At 35.9% G+C, this 13,617-nt stretch overlaps 1 protein-coding gene across 3 annotated transcripts in view; it reads right to left on the bottom strand.

The window, feature by feature from the left end:
• The window catches only part of phkb (phosphorylase kinase, beta), a 67,556-nt gene that overhangs the window by 41,364 nt on the left and 12,575 nt on the right, over window positions 1–13,617 (bottom strand). For all 3 annotated transcript variants that reach the window (XM_079867057.1, XM_079867056.1, XM_079867058.1), the window contains 3 exons: window positions 7,854–7,961; window positions 7,295–7,375; window positions 2,563–2,678 (listed from right to left, as the gene is read on the bottom strand). In XM_079867057.1, coding sequence (XP_079723183.1) covers window positions 2,563–2,678; window positions 7,295–7,375; window positions 7,854–7,961 — 305 coding nt within the window. The remainder of the gene's footprint in view (window positions 1–2,562; window positions 2,679–7,294; window positions 7,376–7,853; window positions 7,962–13,617) is intronic.

Raw genomic sequence — 13,617 nt, 5'->3', positions numbered from 1 at the left:
CAGCCAGTACGGTACGGTACCAACACAGTACGGATGGTTTCCACTGTGGGGCTGATAACAGCCACTCTTTGGAATTTAATAGAAATGCGCCAGTCTTTGTCTCCGTAACACAATGGTTTACTGATGACATGAGATGTAAACAGTGACTGCATTATGTTGAATGATCAGATATTTCTTTTAATTTTATGATTAATTTGTGTTTACGTCGCTCAAATAGCAAAGAGAAACTAGTAGCCAGGCAACAGACAAGTGACCTATCCTGAGTGTCGACCTCACTACATGCATTCAGTTCGGCACGGTTAGAATACCGGGCCGAGAACGGTTTGTAATCGTGCCATGCCATACCAGGCTTAAGTGGATACATAACTGGAACTCTTCTTTGTGACTGGGTGAAATGCCCTTTATTCTCATTCTAATTAAATTGAAAGTTTCTGAGAAAATTTCAAAAGAAACTTTTAATCGAGCCTCTTGAATGGTCATGAATTACAGCCCTCTGGAGTTCTGTGACTTTCCTCAAAATCTGGCACAGTTTCAACAGAATCTAACAACGTTGCCACTGAAAACAGTAAGGCCACATCAATTTATTTTGTGCTGGTCCAGAGTACATTGATATAAAACACTTATCACACATCTCATTCTGAGCTCCATCCACAATAACTTATTTTGTTAGAAGTACAAACTCATTAATTGCTTGCAAGAAATATTTGTTTCAGTTTGCAATAATTAACATTCACATTTGCATGGGAGAGTCTGTATAGACGTGATGCTCAATAAATGCAACAGTAACAATAGTTTTAGTGACCTTCTTCAGTTTTAGAGAGATAATCATGCATTATGGTAAGACTTTTTAAAGTTTTTGAAAGAAGTCTAAATGCTCAACAAAGCATTTGTTTGATCAAAAATACAATATTAATACAAATACAAAATAGTAATATTCTGAAATATTATGACAATTTCAAATAACTGTTAAAAATGTAATTTATTCGCTGAATTTTCAGCAACATTACTCCAGTTCTCACTGTGACATGATCCTTTAGTACATCATTCTAATTTGCTGATTTGATACTCAAGAAACATTTCTTACTGTTATCAATGTTGAAAACAGTTGTGCTGCTTAATATTTTTTTTCAGGATTCTTTAATCAATAGAAAGTTCAAAAGAACAGCATTTATTTGAAACAGAAATATTCTGTAACATTATAAATGTCTTGACAGCACTAGCACTGGCCTTTGTATACTTCTAGTTTAATTGTACTGTACTTGTTATAAGTTGTTTGAGGTAAAAGTTTTATGCTTTATGCTTTTTCTAAATAAGTGAGCAAAAAGCATAATAAAACAAGTTACACATGCTTTTCCCTACTTGACCGACAGCTTTCTAAAATATATAATTTGAAGACTGAAGAATCATAAATGATTGTTATAAAATATTTCAAGATTTTTCATTCAGTTAACACTGACTGCAAAGAGCAAAAGTCAATACTCTAATTGGCCCTCAGTGGGGATGCTGTGACAGCAAGATAAGGAACCAGTGATGGAAAGAATCATTATTGAGCCTGGTTATGAAAGAGAGGCAAAGTGATGTGTTGGGAGTCACTGACGATTGACTTGCTCTTCTATAAAGCATATTGTTTGGGCAAATCCAGTCTATGCTGTCTGCAGAGCACTAAGAATCACGTCTGCAATGGGCAGATAGGAGGTTCTCTATGTGAATCCTCTCAGTTAGAGTTCAGTCACTCATGGACTCACCCAGAGGAGGCAAAATGAAGCGCCACCTTTACTGGAGGGCCATCGTAGACATGCTCCAATCTATTACCTCCCCAACATGAACTGAAACTTTCACATCGTTCCAGGTGCTGGGATTCATTAATGCGAGCAGTAAACAAACATTTGTTTTATTCCATACTGAGCATGAGGAATGTTGCAGACCCATTGAATCAATACAGGTTTTAAAAAAATTCTAATGTGCAGTATGTACAGTTAAGTACCTTCTAAAGATTATATTTAGCAGTGTTATTTGCATTTTTCAAGATTAATGTCAACACAGATTGACAGTAAAGTGACAGTAAAGACTTTTAAAGATTGTTATAAAAGATTACCATTTCAAATAAAAGCATTTATTTGACTGTTTTCAACATTGATAATGAAAGGAAATGTTTCTTGAGCACCAAATCCGAATGATTTCTGAAGGATCATGTGACACTGAAGACTGGCGTAATGATTGATGGAAATTCAGCTTTGCCGTCACAGGAATTACATTTTAAAATAAAACAGTTACTTTAAATGTTAATACTATTTCACTATATTACTGTTTTACTGGTTTTTTATCAAATAAATGCAGCCTTGTTGAGCATAAGAGACTAAAATAATCTTACAGACCCTTATGAGTAGTGTAGTTGAATATCCAATATTGACCAATAGTGATAAATTACAAGAAGTGTAATATCGTCCGATAACTAATGTTGTAACAATATATGGTGAATCCTTACCTGCAATTTATCTTATAGCATTTTCATTTAATGACAAAGTTATTAAAAGGAAACAGAAAGGTAATGAAAAAACTCACCTGGAGTGCAGCTCTGTGCTTCCATTGTTATATTTGTTTCCTCGTTCCCACATGCCAAAGTCTGGCACACGATACGCCCTCTCCACACAAAACACCAGATTCTGGATGAACGATACCTACAAATGCAAACATGTCAGAAAAAATGAGTCACATCAAGATCTCCATCGCCTTTGCTTGCCATTCCAGACATCAGCACACATCAACAAAAGCAGATTTACTTTGAGAAGTAAGCCTGCTCTCAGAGCTTTTCTAGGCCATGTATTTTTGGTCAGTACACCAGCATACCTTCATGTTACCCATCTAATATTCTGATTATACACAGATTTAAATTGAACAATGATCCACTGAATAGAGCAGCTAAAGTAATCCATCACTTCCATGGGTGGCATTGGTAATGACATAAGCCCCTCAACACTTCCTATCCCCATTGTGGAATGAGGCCATAGGAAAAACAAAATGAGAGAAAGAATTATGTCTTTACGGTACATAAATGAGGAAATGCTCAAACACCCGGGGAGGCTGGGATGACAGCGCTTTTAATTTAACATGAAGAGAACTGAGGGTCCCTAAAGCACGTTAAAATGGGGCACTGAGGAAGGTATGCGAAAGGCAAAATGTAGAGGGAAAAAGGAGGAGAGAGGGATGACTTGAGCACTTTTATTTTGGGCCTGGACTAAAATGATTAATGTGACGAGCTTTATGGTATCTTAATGAATACCGCTGGCCTGGGGAGGCACTATTTTCTCTCTTCTTCCTTCTCTCAGCCGCAGAGAGCGAGAGCAGAGCAAGAGTGTAACTTTTCTGAGAATCAAGGTGGATCAGTCATGGTCGTTTGAGTTTGTTGGATAAAGCATTTGAGTTAATCACAGTAAATGTTGAAAGCAGCCCTTGGTCTGCATGTCAGTGACAATCTTTCTAATAACAGATTTTAACAATGACATTTCTTATTCACTCATATGCCAAATATACATTCTGAGTTTTGTAAGAGGTTCAAGTTTTAAAAGACATACACACAAACAGCTCCTAAATGGACATTTAGTAGCTAGTATTAACTGTTTAAACATCAAATGACTTAAGATTCCAACAGAATAGCAGCAAGACAAGTAAATATTTTCATTACATTTTCTCACTTTTCACACAGATTTTAGGGGTTTTTTTGTATTTGGGAAAATCAAACATTCAAACAAAGTTTATCAAGAATCTACAAACCAACATGTAGCAAGTCCTGAGAACTTAATTTAGCCAAACTCTGCAATTCTATTGCCCATCCTGGTATATTTGTATTTTATTAAATCAGTATGTTTTACTTTAATGTTTTTTTTTGCTAGAAGATATCCCACAAATTAGGGTTCATCTGTATTTAGAATCTGAATCTACCATGGTAATGGTTGAAAGAATTGCAATAAATGATATAAAATAAGTGTATTTTAATAATATTATGAATTCCCTTACAACCAGTCAACCCAAATCTAACTACTAAGCCAAACCAGAACTAGGGCTCACAGATGAAGCAAAGCTTACATTATATAAGAAAAAAGCTCTGCCAAAGATGAGTAGGAAAAATATTACACTGGCAATTTCTCCCCGATTTGTTCTGCTGTTCATTAATAATGGAATGTAATGGGCTGCTGATTTGAAGACTGTGTTTTTTAAATTGCATTACATACCCGAGTAGGCACTGTTTAGAGACGTCAATTAAGCCTCTTTTGCAAATAGCAAAATAAAAGCTACTGTGACAATTTGTTAAGGTTGGGGTGGAAGGCTCAGCTAAAAAAGTGATACTGCCTGTCATGTACACAAAATAGTCATACACTGTAATTGCTTAAAAACAAAACATTTAAGAGAAACAATATTTCTGAAGATAAGGACAATGTGGCTGAATAAATAAACATTGCAGTTATTCAACAGACATTGTTTTATCAGCAGCAAAGTGTTAAGTAAATGCCCCTGTGCGCAGACAGCAGGAATAAAAGATGCTATTAATGAAGTCCGCACAGTCCAAAGAAAAGAGAGAGATTACACAACTATTACAGCAACCACTAACACACTTCAATGTCTCCTCTGGTGTGTGAGTCCAGGGGTCAGGGGTGAGTGCTGGTAGGATTTGAAGAGGCCTTTTAAAAGATGGTTTCATATTTGTGCTACAGTGTTTTACAAAAAGAGTGCTTGAGCAGTTGCATAAGTGATCTCTCAGCTTGGTAAAATGCAGGAATTGGCATTTTTGCTCTTTGCCCTTAACCATTTCAACTCAACTTAGCTTTCTTGCTGCAGTAATGTTTCTTACAGCCAAATTGCTCAATGTAGTCATGGCCAGAATGCCCTAAGAGTAAGTCCTCAGGCAGGCAGAGAGAGGATCCAGTGGTCTGGGACAAGATTTCGGGTGTAAAATATTTCACTGCCTAATCTACAGCTAGCATCATGGAAGAAACTGACAGTCCCATTGGGGTTCAAAAAACCTCCCCAATCCTTTAATTCTCATCTACAGTACTTACTACGAATGGAAGTATTGTGACAGTACCATCATAATGGTAATACCATTAGAAAGAACATTTAGAAAGTTAAATATTTTGGTGAGCTTTTCCTTGATTCGACTTTGGTTTGCAGTTTAAAGGTTCAGTCATATTAGTGAAATTTCAGCAAAATTTCATGGGCAAAAAGGTCCATTGTACAGGGTGGGCCATTTATATGGATACACCGTAATAACATGGGAATGGTTGGTGATATTAAAGTCCTGTTTGTGGCACATTAGTATATGTGAGGGGGCAAACCCATCTTGAGGAGTTTGCCCCCTCACATATACTAATGTGCCACAAACAGGACTTTAATATCACCAACCATTCCCATGTTATTACGGTGTATCCATATAAATGGCCCACCCTGTATATTGTCAATAGAGTAGCAATGTATTGTCTATTGTCAATTCAACAAATCCGTGTAACTTGAACATATTGTGAAATCATTGCAGGGAAATAATTTGCCCTTACGCGAAATTTCAGATCACATAGATTCCTATTGAAATGACTGGATTTTCTCTGAAATTTTGCTGAACAGCTGTAAATGTGAAAGTCCCTTAAGGCATGTTTATTTGTAAAACTGCTTTGTAACAATACATTATGTATTGTAAAGAGTGCTACGCAAATAAATTGAACTGAAGCAAATTTAAAATATAGCTGCAAGCAGCAATTATTGGGGCCAACACAAAGAACACGACAAGTCATGCCAACATGGCTGGGAGCATCCGACCAACTGCAACAATGAGCAAGTAAAGACATATTAAGTTGATTTTAGGCAAAATGCCTGAAAAATTAAATACAACCACTAACAATGTGATTTAATGGCTTATCACTTTTCAACAAAAAAAAAAAAAAAAAAAAAAAATTTTGGTGGCACTGTGACCAAATTGATGTGGTGGGGTCAGAGTGAGGTGATAATGACACATACAATGTTTGGTGTCAATATGCCAAAACATTGCAGAGATACAGCCTCAGAATTGTTTTGGCATCATGTCATCAAATTTGATGATGCGGTATACAAAAGTCTATCAACACGAAATCCATTACGTTTTGTCGGTACAGTCTGAAGATGATATGATTCGATTTTGATGAAAATCGGACAAACGGTCTAGGAGGAATTAGAAAAAGTATGTTTTTATAGAAAATCAGAATGGCGGAAAGGAAGTTTGGCTGACTATGAAAAAATTGGTATCCATGTTCTCGGCATAACCCAAGGAATATATTAAGACCAGTGTCATTACAATCGGCTAATTTAATCAAAAGATATTAGCATTTTGGAAAATTTCATTAACATTTTTGACCATAAGGTGGCGCTGCCCCGGGTTTTTTTGAGTACTGTCAGGGCATGGTGCCGAAGACACAAACCGAATTTCGTATTGATACGTCAATGAGCTCGTAAAATATAGCATTTTACAACAAAATTCCCGATATGGAAAAATTGGGTTTTGTTCGATTCGGCCTGCTGCACCAAATCTAACAAGACCAGTTTTGTGATTTTTGGCCAAACCGTTCAGAAGTTATAAGCAAAAATGGCCATCTTTCACATCTCCTGAACACTAGGTGGCACTGTGCCGAAACTGTGCAGGTAGCCTCAGGTCATGGTTGTCATTACACACCAAGTTTGGTCAGAATACACTAAACCGTTGCGGAGATATAGCCTCGCATTCATTTCGGAATGCGGTACTTTGTCAAATTCGTTCGCAAGTTATTCAAGAATGGCTTAACAAATCGACTTGAATTCCATACCTTTCTGTCAGCATGGTCTGAATATGATCTAGTTACATTTTTGTGCAAATCAGAGCAACGGCCTAGGAGGAGTTCGAAAAATTCAAAATGCCGGAAAATTTTTCATTAAAGAAAATGACGTTATGCAATCGAACCGTTTTTAGCCAAGGAATCAGAGGAAAAGTTAAAAAAAAATTCTAGCCCTTGCAACAAAATTAATGCACATTTGGACAGTAGTGACGCTAGAGGGATTGGGATAGAGACAAATTTGCTATAGTGACATTTCAGACTGTCCTCTATCTGTGTGCCAAATTTAACAACTTTTTACCATACAGTTCTACGGGCTGCAAAGACTTAAGAGTGGAAGTGGAAGAGGAAGAAGTAGAAGAAGAAGAAGAAAAGGAAGAATAATAAGAACGCTAACGGATACAATAGATAATATTTACATGAATTGAACTGGTACTGGTACTTTTTTAAGCGTAGTCAAGTCATACCTCATCTGTATTGTAGATTATTTGAAGGCCAGAACAAATCATTTCGACCAGGTACAATAGAAACAGAGACACAGCATCAATCTGTTTGAAATGAAAAGGAAAGAAATATTCAAAAATAGTTATGGTTACAGCAGTTTTATAATAATTGTATTCTTTTTATATGAATGTAAATGGTAAGCAAAAGGAGAAACTTTTTTTTCTGAAAACTCAAGCTTTTATTACTTGTCCCGACAAAACTGAATTTAGTTTAATCATAAAGGTTGAATTAAGCTTATGGGCTGTTGACCAATGATACAATCATTAATGCAGCATATGTGCAGTAAACACGCAGTGATAAAGAATGAGACGACACAATCTATATTATATCATGAAATACTGAAAGAGCAGGTTACAAGAGCTCTTTCCAAAACTTTCAATAATATTGTTAGATATGATACTTCTAATGGTGTTTAATTATATTTTAGATGCAGAATTGGGAGTGACAATATCATGCTAATAGCAAACAACTCTTTATAGCAATTGATAGGAATACTGTGTGTGTGTCTATGATGGAGATAACCTGTAGATGGCTGTACTCTTCATACTGGTAAACCTCATCTCCAGTGTGCACGTTAAATATTGAGTGCAGGCACGTGGACGGACTCGGGTCCTGCTTAAATTTCTCCACCTGTCAGAAAATTAGAGGAAGAGATAGAGAAAAGACAAAGGGAAAAGGGGGAAAGAAGGAGAGTAAGTCCATGAAAGATGCAAGATATGAACAAAGTATCGGCTGTTTCATAATTCATCAAATGCTTACTAAGGTAAGTGAGTGAGAAAATAAAAGAGAGAGTATATTGGTATTTCTGGAGGTCAAGGTACAATTCTAACACGCTCTATAAAACACTCTTTTATCACATCTAAAGCCCTGTGCTGTAATATTGCATTATATTGGTAAATGCACATCCGAATATTAAACAGCAAAATTACAATTAAGATGGTGTGGGTGTTTGGGAGCAACTTTGAATGCATGCATGCATCTCTCCACAAGAAAGATGTAGTGCTCCCAGATGTCTGCTTGGCTTGAAATAGATGCTGGAGCACAGTTTTGCTCATTCGGGATGAGTATCTACATCTATTTCTCAAGCTTTTTGTTATACAACTTTGCTTGACACATAATCCACTCTCTGCCATCAATGATACTTTAACAGCAAAAACATACTTTAAAATGATGTATTTATGTAAATATTTTTGCTGATGTCCAAAGTGTGGAAATAAGAATTTGGGAACATGTGCTAGTAAAGTGATAAATGTCAGGTATTAAATTCAGAAGAAATTGTTGTGAAAGAATACATCAATTTGAGGGTAATTGTGACATCATTGGATTGGATGGGTTTAATAACAATACATGCATGACAGCATAATAAAGTTTATTGTATATCACAAAAAGTGAACGAAGTAACATATTGGATAGAAGTGTGAAAGGAAATTGCAATATATGTATATATATATATATATATATATATATATATATATATATATATATATATATATATATATATATAATATATATATATATATATATTTTTTTTTTTTTTTTTTTCCAAGTGATAAAACATTTTTATGTTCTGGCTATTCTTTTTAGTATTCCAGTCAAAAAAATCTAATGTATGTATAAAGGACATATAAGCATGTATGTTTGTCTAAATTCACTCTATAATAAAATCATATGGTCATTGGATTATTCTCTGATCAGGCAGAAGACAATGTGTAGTTCATGACTGCCTGCACACTGAAGGTCTATAGTGACATTCTAGCATACATACACAGTATTTATATTTAAAAACAGAATATTTAAATTTCTTATGAGGGAAAATTTTAAATTCATTTTTAAGAAGCTTGGCCAAATAAAAAAAGATAGAATCACTGCGCTCAACCTTTTTTTGGGTCTTAGATTCATAAAAATATCAATGCTTTCAAACTGAAAAGCAAAAGATCCGCACTCGCTTGTCTTCCTTTATAAATTATAAAAAAAAAAATGGATTATTCAAACGTTTCAGCAATAAGCCTTCATCTGTGAATCAAACAATACTTTCTCCAGAAATCTTTAAAAGAAGTGTGAGTACAATGATCACCAGGTGGGGACTTCTTCACAGGTGTTTCCCATTACAAGTGTTTCCAAACTTAATCACCAGATAACAATCAAATGAGTCCAAACAACCGATCCACATCAGAAAAACAACCCAAAAAAGACCAATAAAAAAGCAAAAAAGCCCAAAAAGCATATGCAAAATAAACAACATGGATCAATATATCAACAAATCCACAAAATATTCAACACATAATTTGCAACACATATAAATCATTCCTTTACAACATAACATACAAAAATGTTACAAAAACATTCAATTCAAAAAAATTATAAATAAATAAAATGGGAGACGATCCGATGCACCAGGCCAAAAGTCGTTTATAAATCCATATCATCATCCATTTTCACAAAACAAAAATAATTTCAATATTGATGTGACATAAGAAAAGAATTATACCCAACACACCAAATCTGTTAAAAGAAAACAAGACGCTCGGCCAAACATGACACTATGGCACATGTTGCCGATATTAATATTTAGGTATTTGCTCTAACATTTAATAAATACCAGACTGTTTTTGACAAGAAGACATAACATACCAGATGGAATTAAAGGTGATCAAACAGAAAGAGATGAAGTTGGTACATAAATAGTACACTGAACAGATGCAAGTCATGGACTCAAATAAATAAGAAGATTATGCAGACGATAGGTAAGACTTCTGCTCTGACTCACCACAGAAAACCAATCCGCTACCCATCAGATGTGACTGCCGCAGGGTTTTTTCCCCAAGATGTCAAGAATGAGGTCGCAATATATATATATAAGCATGATTATTTAATGTGCTAAAAAAAGAGGCATAAGCCGCAAAATACCATAAAAAAGCAGAAAGCATGGTGGATTTCCATTAAAAATTATTACATTCATTATTTCCACAGAGATAAGTGTAAAATAATCAAAGATTGCTATAATATTGATATATTAATTGGTATATACAGATACAATCTACTTTAAAATGAACTGATGGCCACTGGGCTTTTTAAATATATATATATACATATATAGAAGCACATCTGCTATATTGTATAGCATTTTATTTGTAATATATAGTTCATTGGTATCAAATAAATGTACACAAAATATACACATTAAATAACCATATCAGCTGACCGCTAGATGTGACACTGGACCATCATGTCAACATATTTTCACACACTGACTGTACCCCATAAATCTAACACAGCCCCAAGGATTTTCTCAAATCTTCCACACATGCATTAGCAGAATATCATCTTTTCTAAAATCCAGGAGACACAGTGGGATTCTCTGTTCTAACTCAAAATGTCAGCAGGTACAATATAGCAAACAACATCCCGATTACCTTGTCCTTAACACGGATCCAAAAAAAAAAAAAAAGTCAATACACATTGCACAGAAGCCAGTGATTCTTTGATTCTATAAACCAGAGATTCTTGAGATGAACCCATCTCTAGCAGTTCTCTATCCGTCATTCACACATTACAATCCTACAGTTATGGAAGGGACACTTCACCCGTCAATACAGCAGAAAACTGGGCCGACCTTTCCCACTGACCGCATCACACACAGGCCCCCACAGCATATTTTAAGTGATATAAATAAGTGGCCCATTTTTTATTTCTCCCTTCTCCTCTCTTGTCAGGTCATGAGAGGCATTCTTCTGTCCCAGATACACACAATGATTTCTTTTTCACACCAGTAACACAGCTGTATAACAGGCCAAACGCAGCTGTAAGATTCAGCCAAACAGAAAACCCTCGCTTATGGGTCCAAATCCACAAAAGCAAACATGGATAGAGGCAGAAGAGCGATAAAGGCACCTGTGAGACAAGGGATGGCATTTGAAACATCTGTTAGTCATCACTGCCTGTAAAATTAAACCAATAAAAACTGAAAGCACAACCGGGCAGTGAGTAACCTTCAGTTGCTACAGGAACATCTATTATTCTATGACACACTACTTGGCAAAACAGAGACTCTATCAAAGTGATTTATTATGTGTGACTTTGGATTGACCTTTATTAAACTCATCAAAACTGGAAGCACAGGCTGCTTTGTGAGAGACATCTAGAGCAGTTTAACGCTGGAAAGGAGAAACTACAATTCCAGCATTCATGCTTTGTTGCTGCTTTTCATCTGTTTGTGACTTATTTTTTACAGTGTGATATCAGCAGGATGCCACAGTAAACACGTCTGTTGAATATACCTGGGGAACAGATTATATGAGTTTATTAAAAAACCCAATGTACTTTGTGAATGCTATAGACAGATGTTAATGAGCACTGCACTCTGTAATTAACTGCATAAACGAGGCATTATAATTAAGACACAGAAAAGCTTTCTTGCAAATCAGGTCTTGGGGGTCAGGAATAAATGAAATGGAACAATTTCAAAGGCACAAGAGAGGCATAATTGCTCAGGTTTACGCCGGGAGAGAACAGTTGCTTTAGAGCAATTGCCAACTGTAAAAACAGCATTAATACGAGCTCTTTTTGCATGGGAAATGAGACTACTCTTACTGTTAAAAACAACCTCTCAACCAACAGTGCATCAGCACATCACCAATAAGGTAAACTCAAATACATCCAATTCATTAACGGTAAAAAAATGCAGTGATATGCAGATTGAAAAGTTAGGTTAATGTACCTAAAGTTTATATTACCAAAAAGTGGTAAAAGAAAAAAGGTGTCACATACCAAGTCTCATAAAATACTACTACTATTACTGTTTTCTATTTTAATATATTTAAAAATGTAATAATATATGTGAAAAAGACATGTTTCATTTTTTCAGTATTCTTTGATGAATATAAAGTTCATGATAGAACAGTGGTTCCCAAACCTGTCCTGGAGGACCACCAACACTGCACGTTTTCTTTTTCTCCCTTGTCAAACACACCTGATTCAACTCATCAGCTCATTAACCCATGTGATAATGAGCTGATGAGTTGAATCAGGTGTGTTTGACTAGGGAGAAAAAGAAAACGTGCAGTGTTGGTGGTCCTCCAGGACAGGTTTGGGAACCACTGCGATAGAATACAGCATAATAAAAATCTTTTGTAACATTATAAAAGACATTATAATGCGTCTCTGTTGAAAGTATTAATTTCTTAAAAATTGTATACTGTATACCCCATTGCTATGGCTATAATGTTAATGTATTCAACTTTATTGTGAAGTGTTATCCTTTTGATGGAGCTTCTCTCCCAGTTTCTATATGCATTACCAGGGGCGTCCCTACTAGAGCCTTTTATACTGGGGCATGAGACAGTAAAATATTGCTGTTAAATCTATGCCTGATGGTGGAGACTTCTATATACCAACTTGAGAATCATCATCCCTAATAATATTTCAGAAGTCATGTCTTGTGTGTTTTCAATGAGCTGTTTAGAATCAGAACTGGCATAATCACTATTGATCTAATCAGTCAAATGGGTTTGTAAAAAATTTGATTCATTCAAACTCCTGCACTGGTTTCTCACACCGTAACAGAATAATTTCTTAGACAGAAAACAAAACTAGTGCTGGATGAGGTCATATTTAAATACAGTATGAAACAATACTAGCAAATGTCTTCCATAGTCAGCGACTGCTGCTTGTGAACAAGCTCTGAACTGCAATTTATAAAGACAATTTATATTAATATTCATAACAGTATCATAAAAGTGTATCAAAATATGGATACATTTTTTCATGGAGGGCCTGTACCCCAGTACTTTAGCCTGGCAAGCCAGACCTACATCAAGATGTTAGGTCTGGCAACTCACCATAGACACGGCTCAATCCGAGGGGCGGGATAAACCGCTGTATTTCAAATTCCCTCTGCACACAATAGGACAGCGCTTCAACCAACCAGAGCGTTTTCCCAACAGCGGAGCTAACGTTAGTTGATAGATTCAACTTTTGCCATATCTGGCCGGCAAAACTACGAACACATCTTCCTTTTTTTAAGAATGACTTAAGTGCCGTTCTTTGCTCTTTTCTCAAAGGAAAACTTAACTCCAAGTCCTCCAGAGTCGCAGCCAAAGCCGATTCGAAAGACTGTTCTCGAGCAGCAGCAACTCTTCTTTGTTTTCAAGTAGCAGGGAACCGTCGCAACTCTGTCGTCATTATGTTAAGCCCGCCCCGCCTACTCTATACACGATGTGATTGGCCTGACCCAATTTAGGTTTTTGCAGCTCGAAAGTCAATGGAGAGTTGCTAGACTACCCTGGCT

The sequence above is a fragment of the Squalius cephalus genome (assembly GCF_949319135.1).
Source record: "Squalius cephalus genome assembly, chromosome: 3".
NCBI lineage: Eukaryota > Metazoa > Chordata > Actinopteri > Cypriniformes > Leuciscidae > Squalius > Squalius cephalus.
Note: the sequence above shows the minus strand (reverse complement) of the source record. Positions and strands in the feature narration are given on the sequence as shown.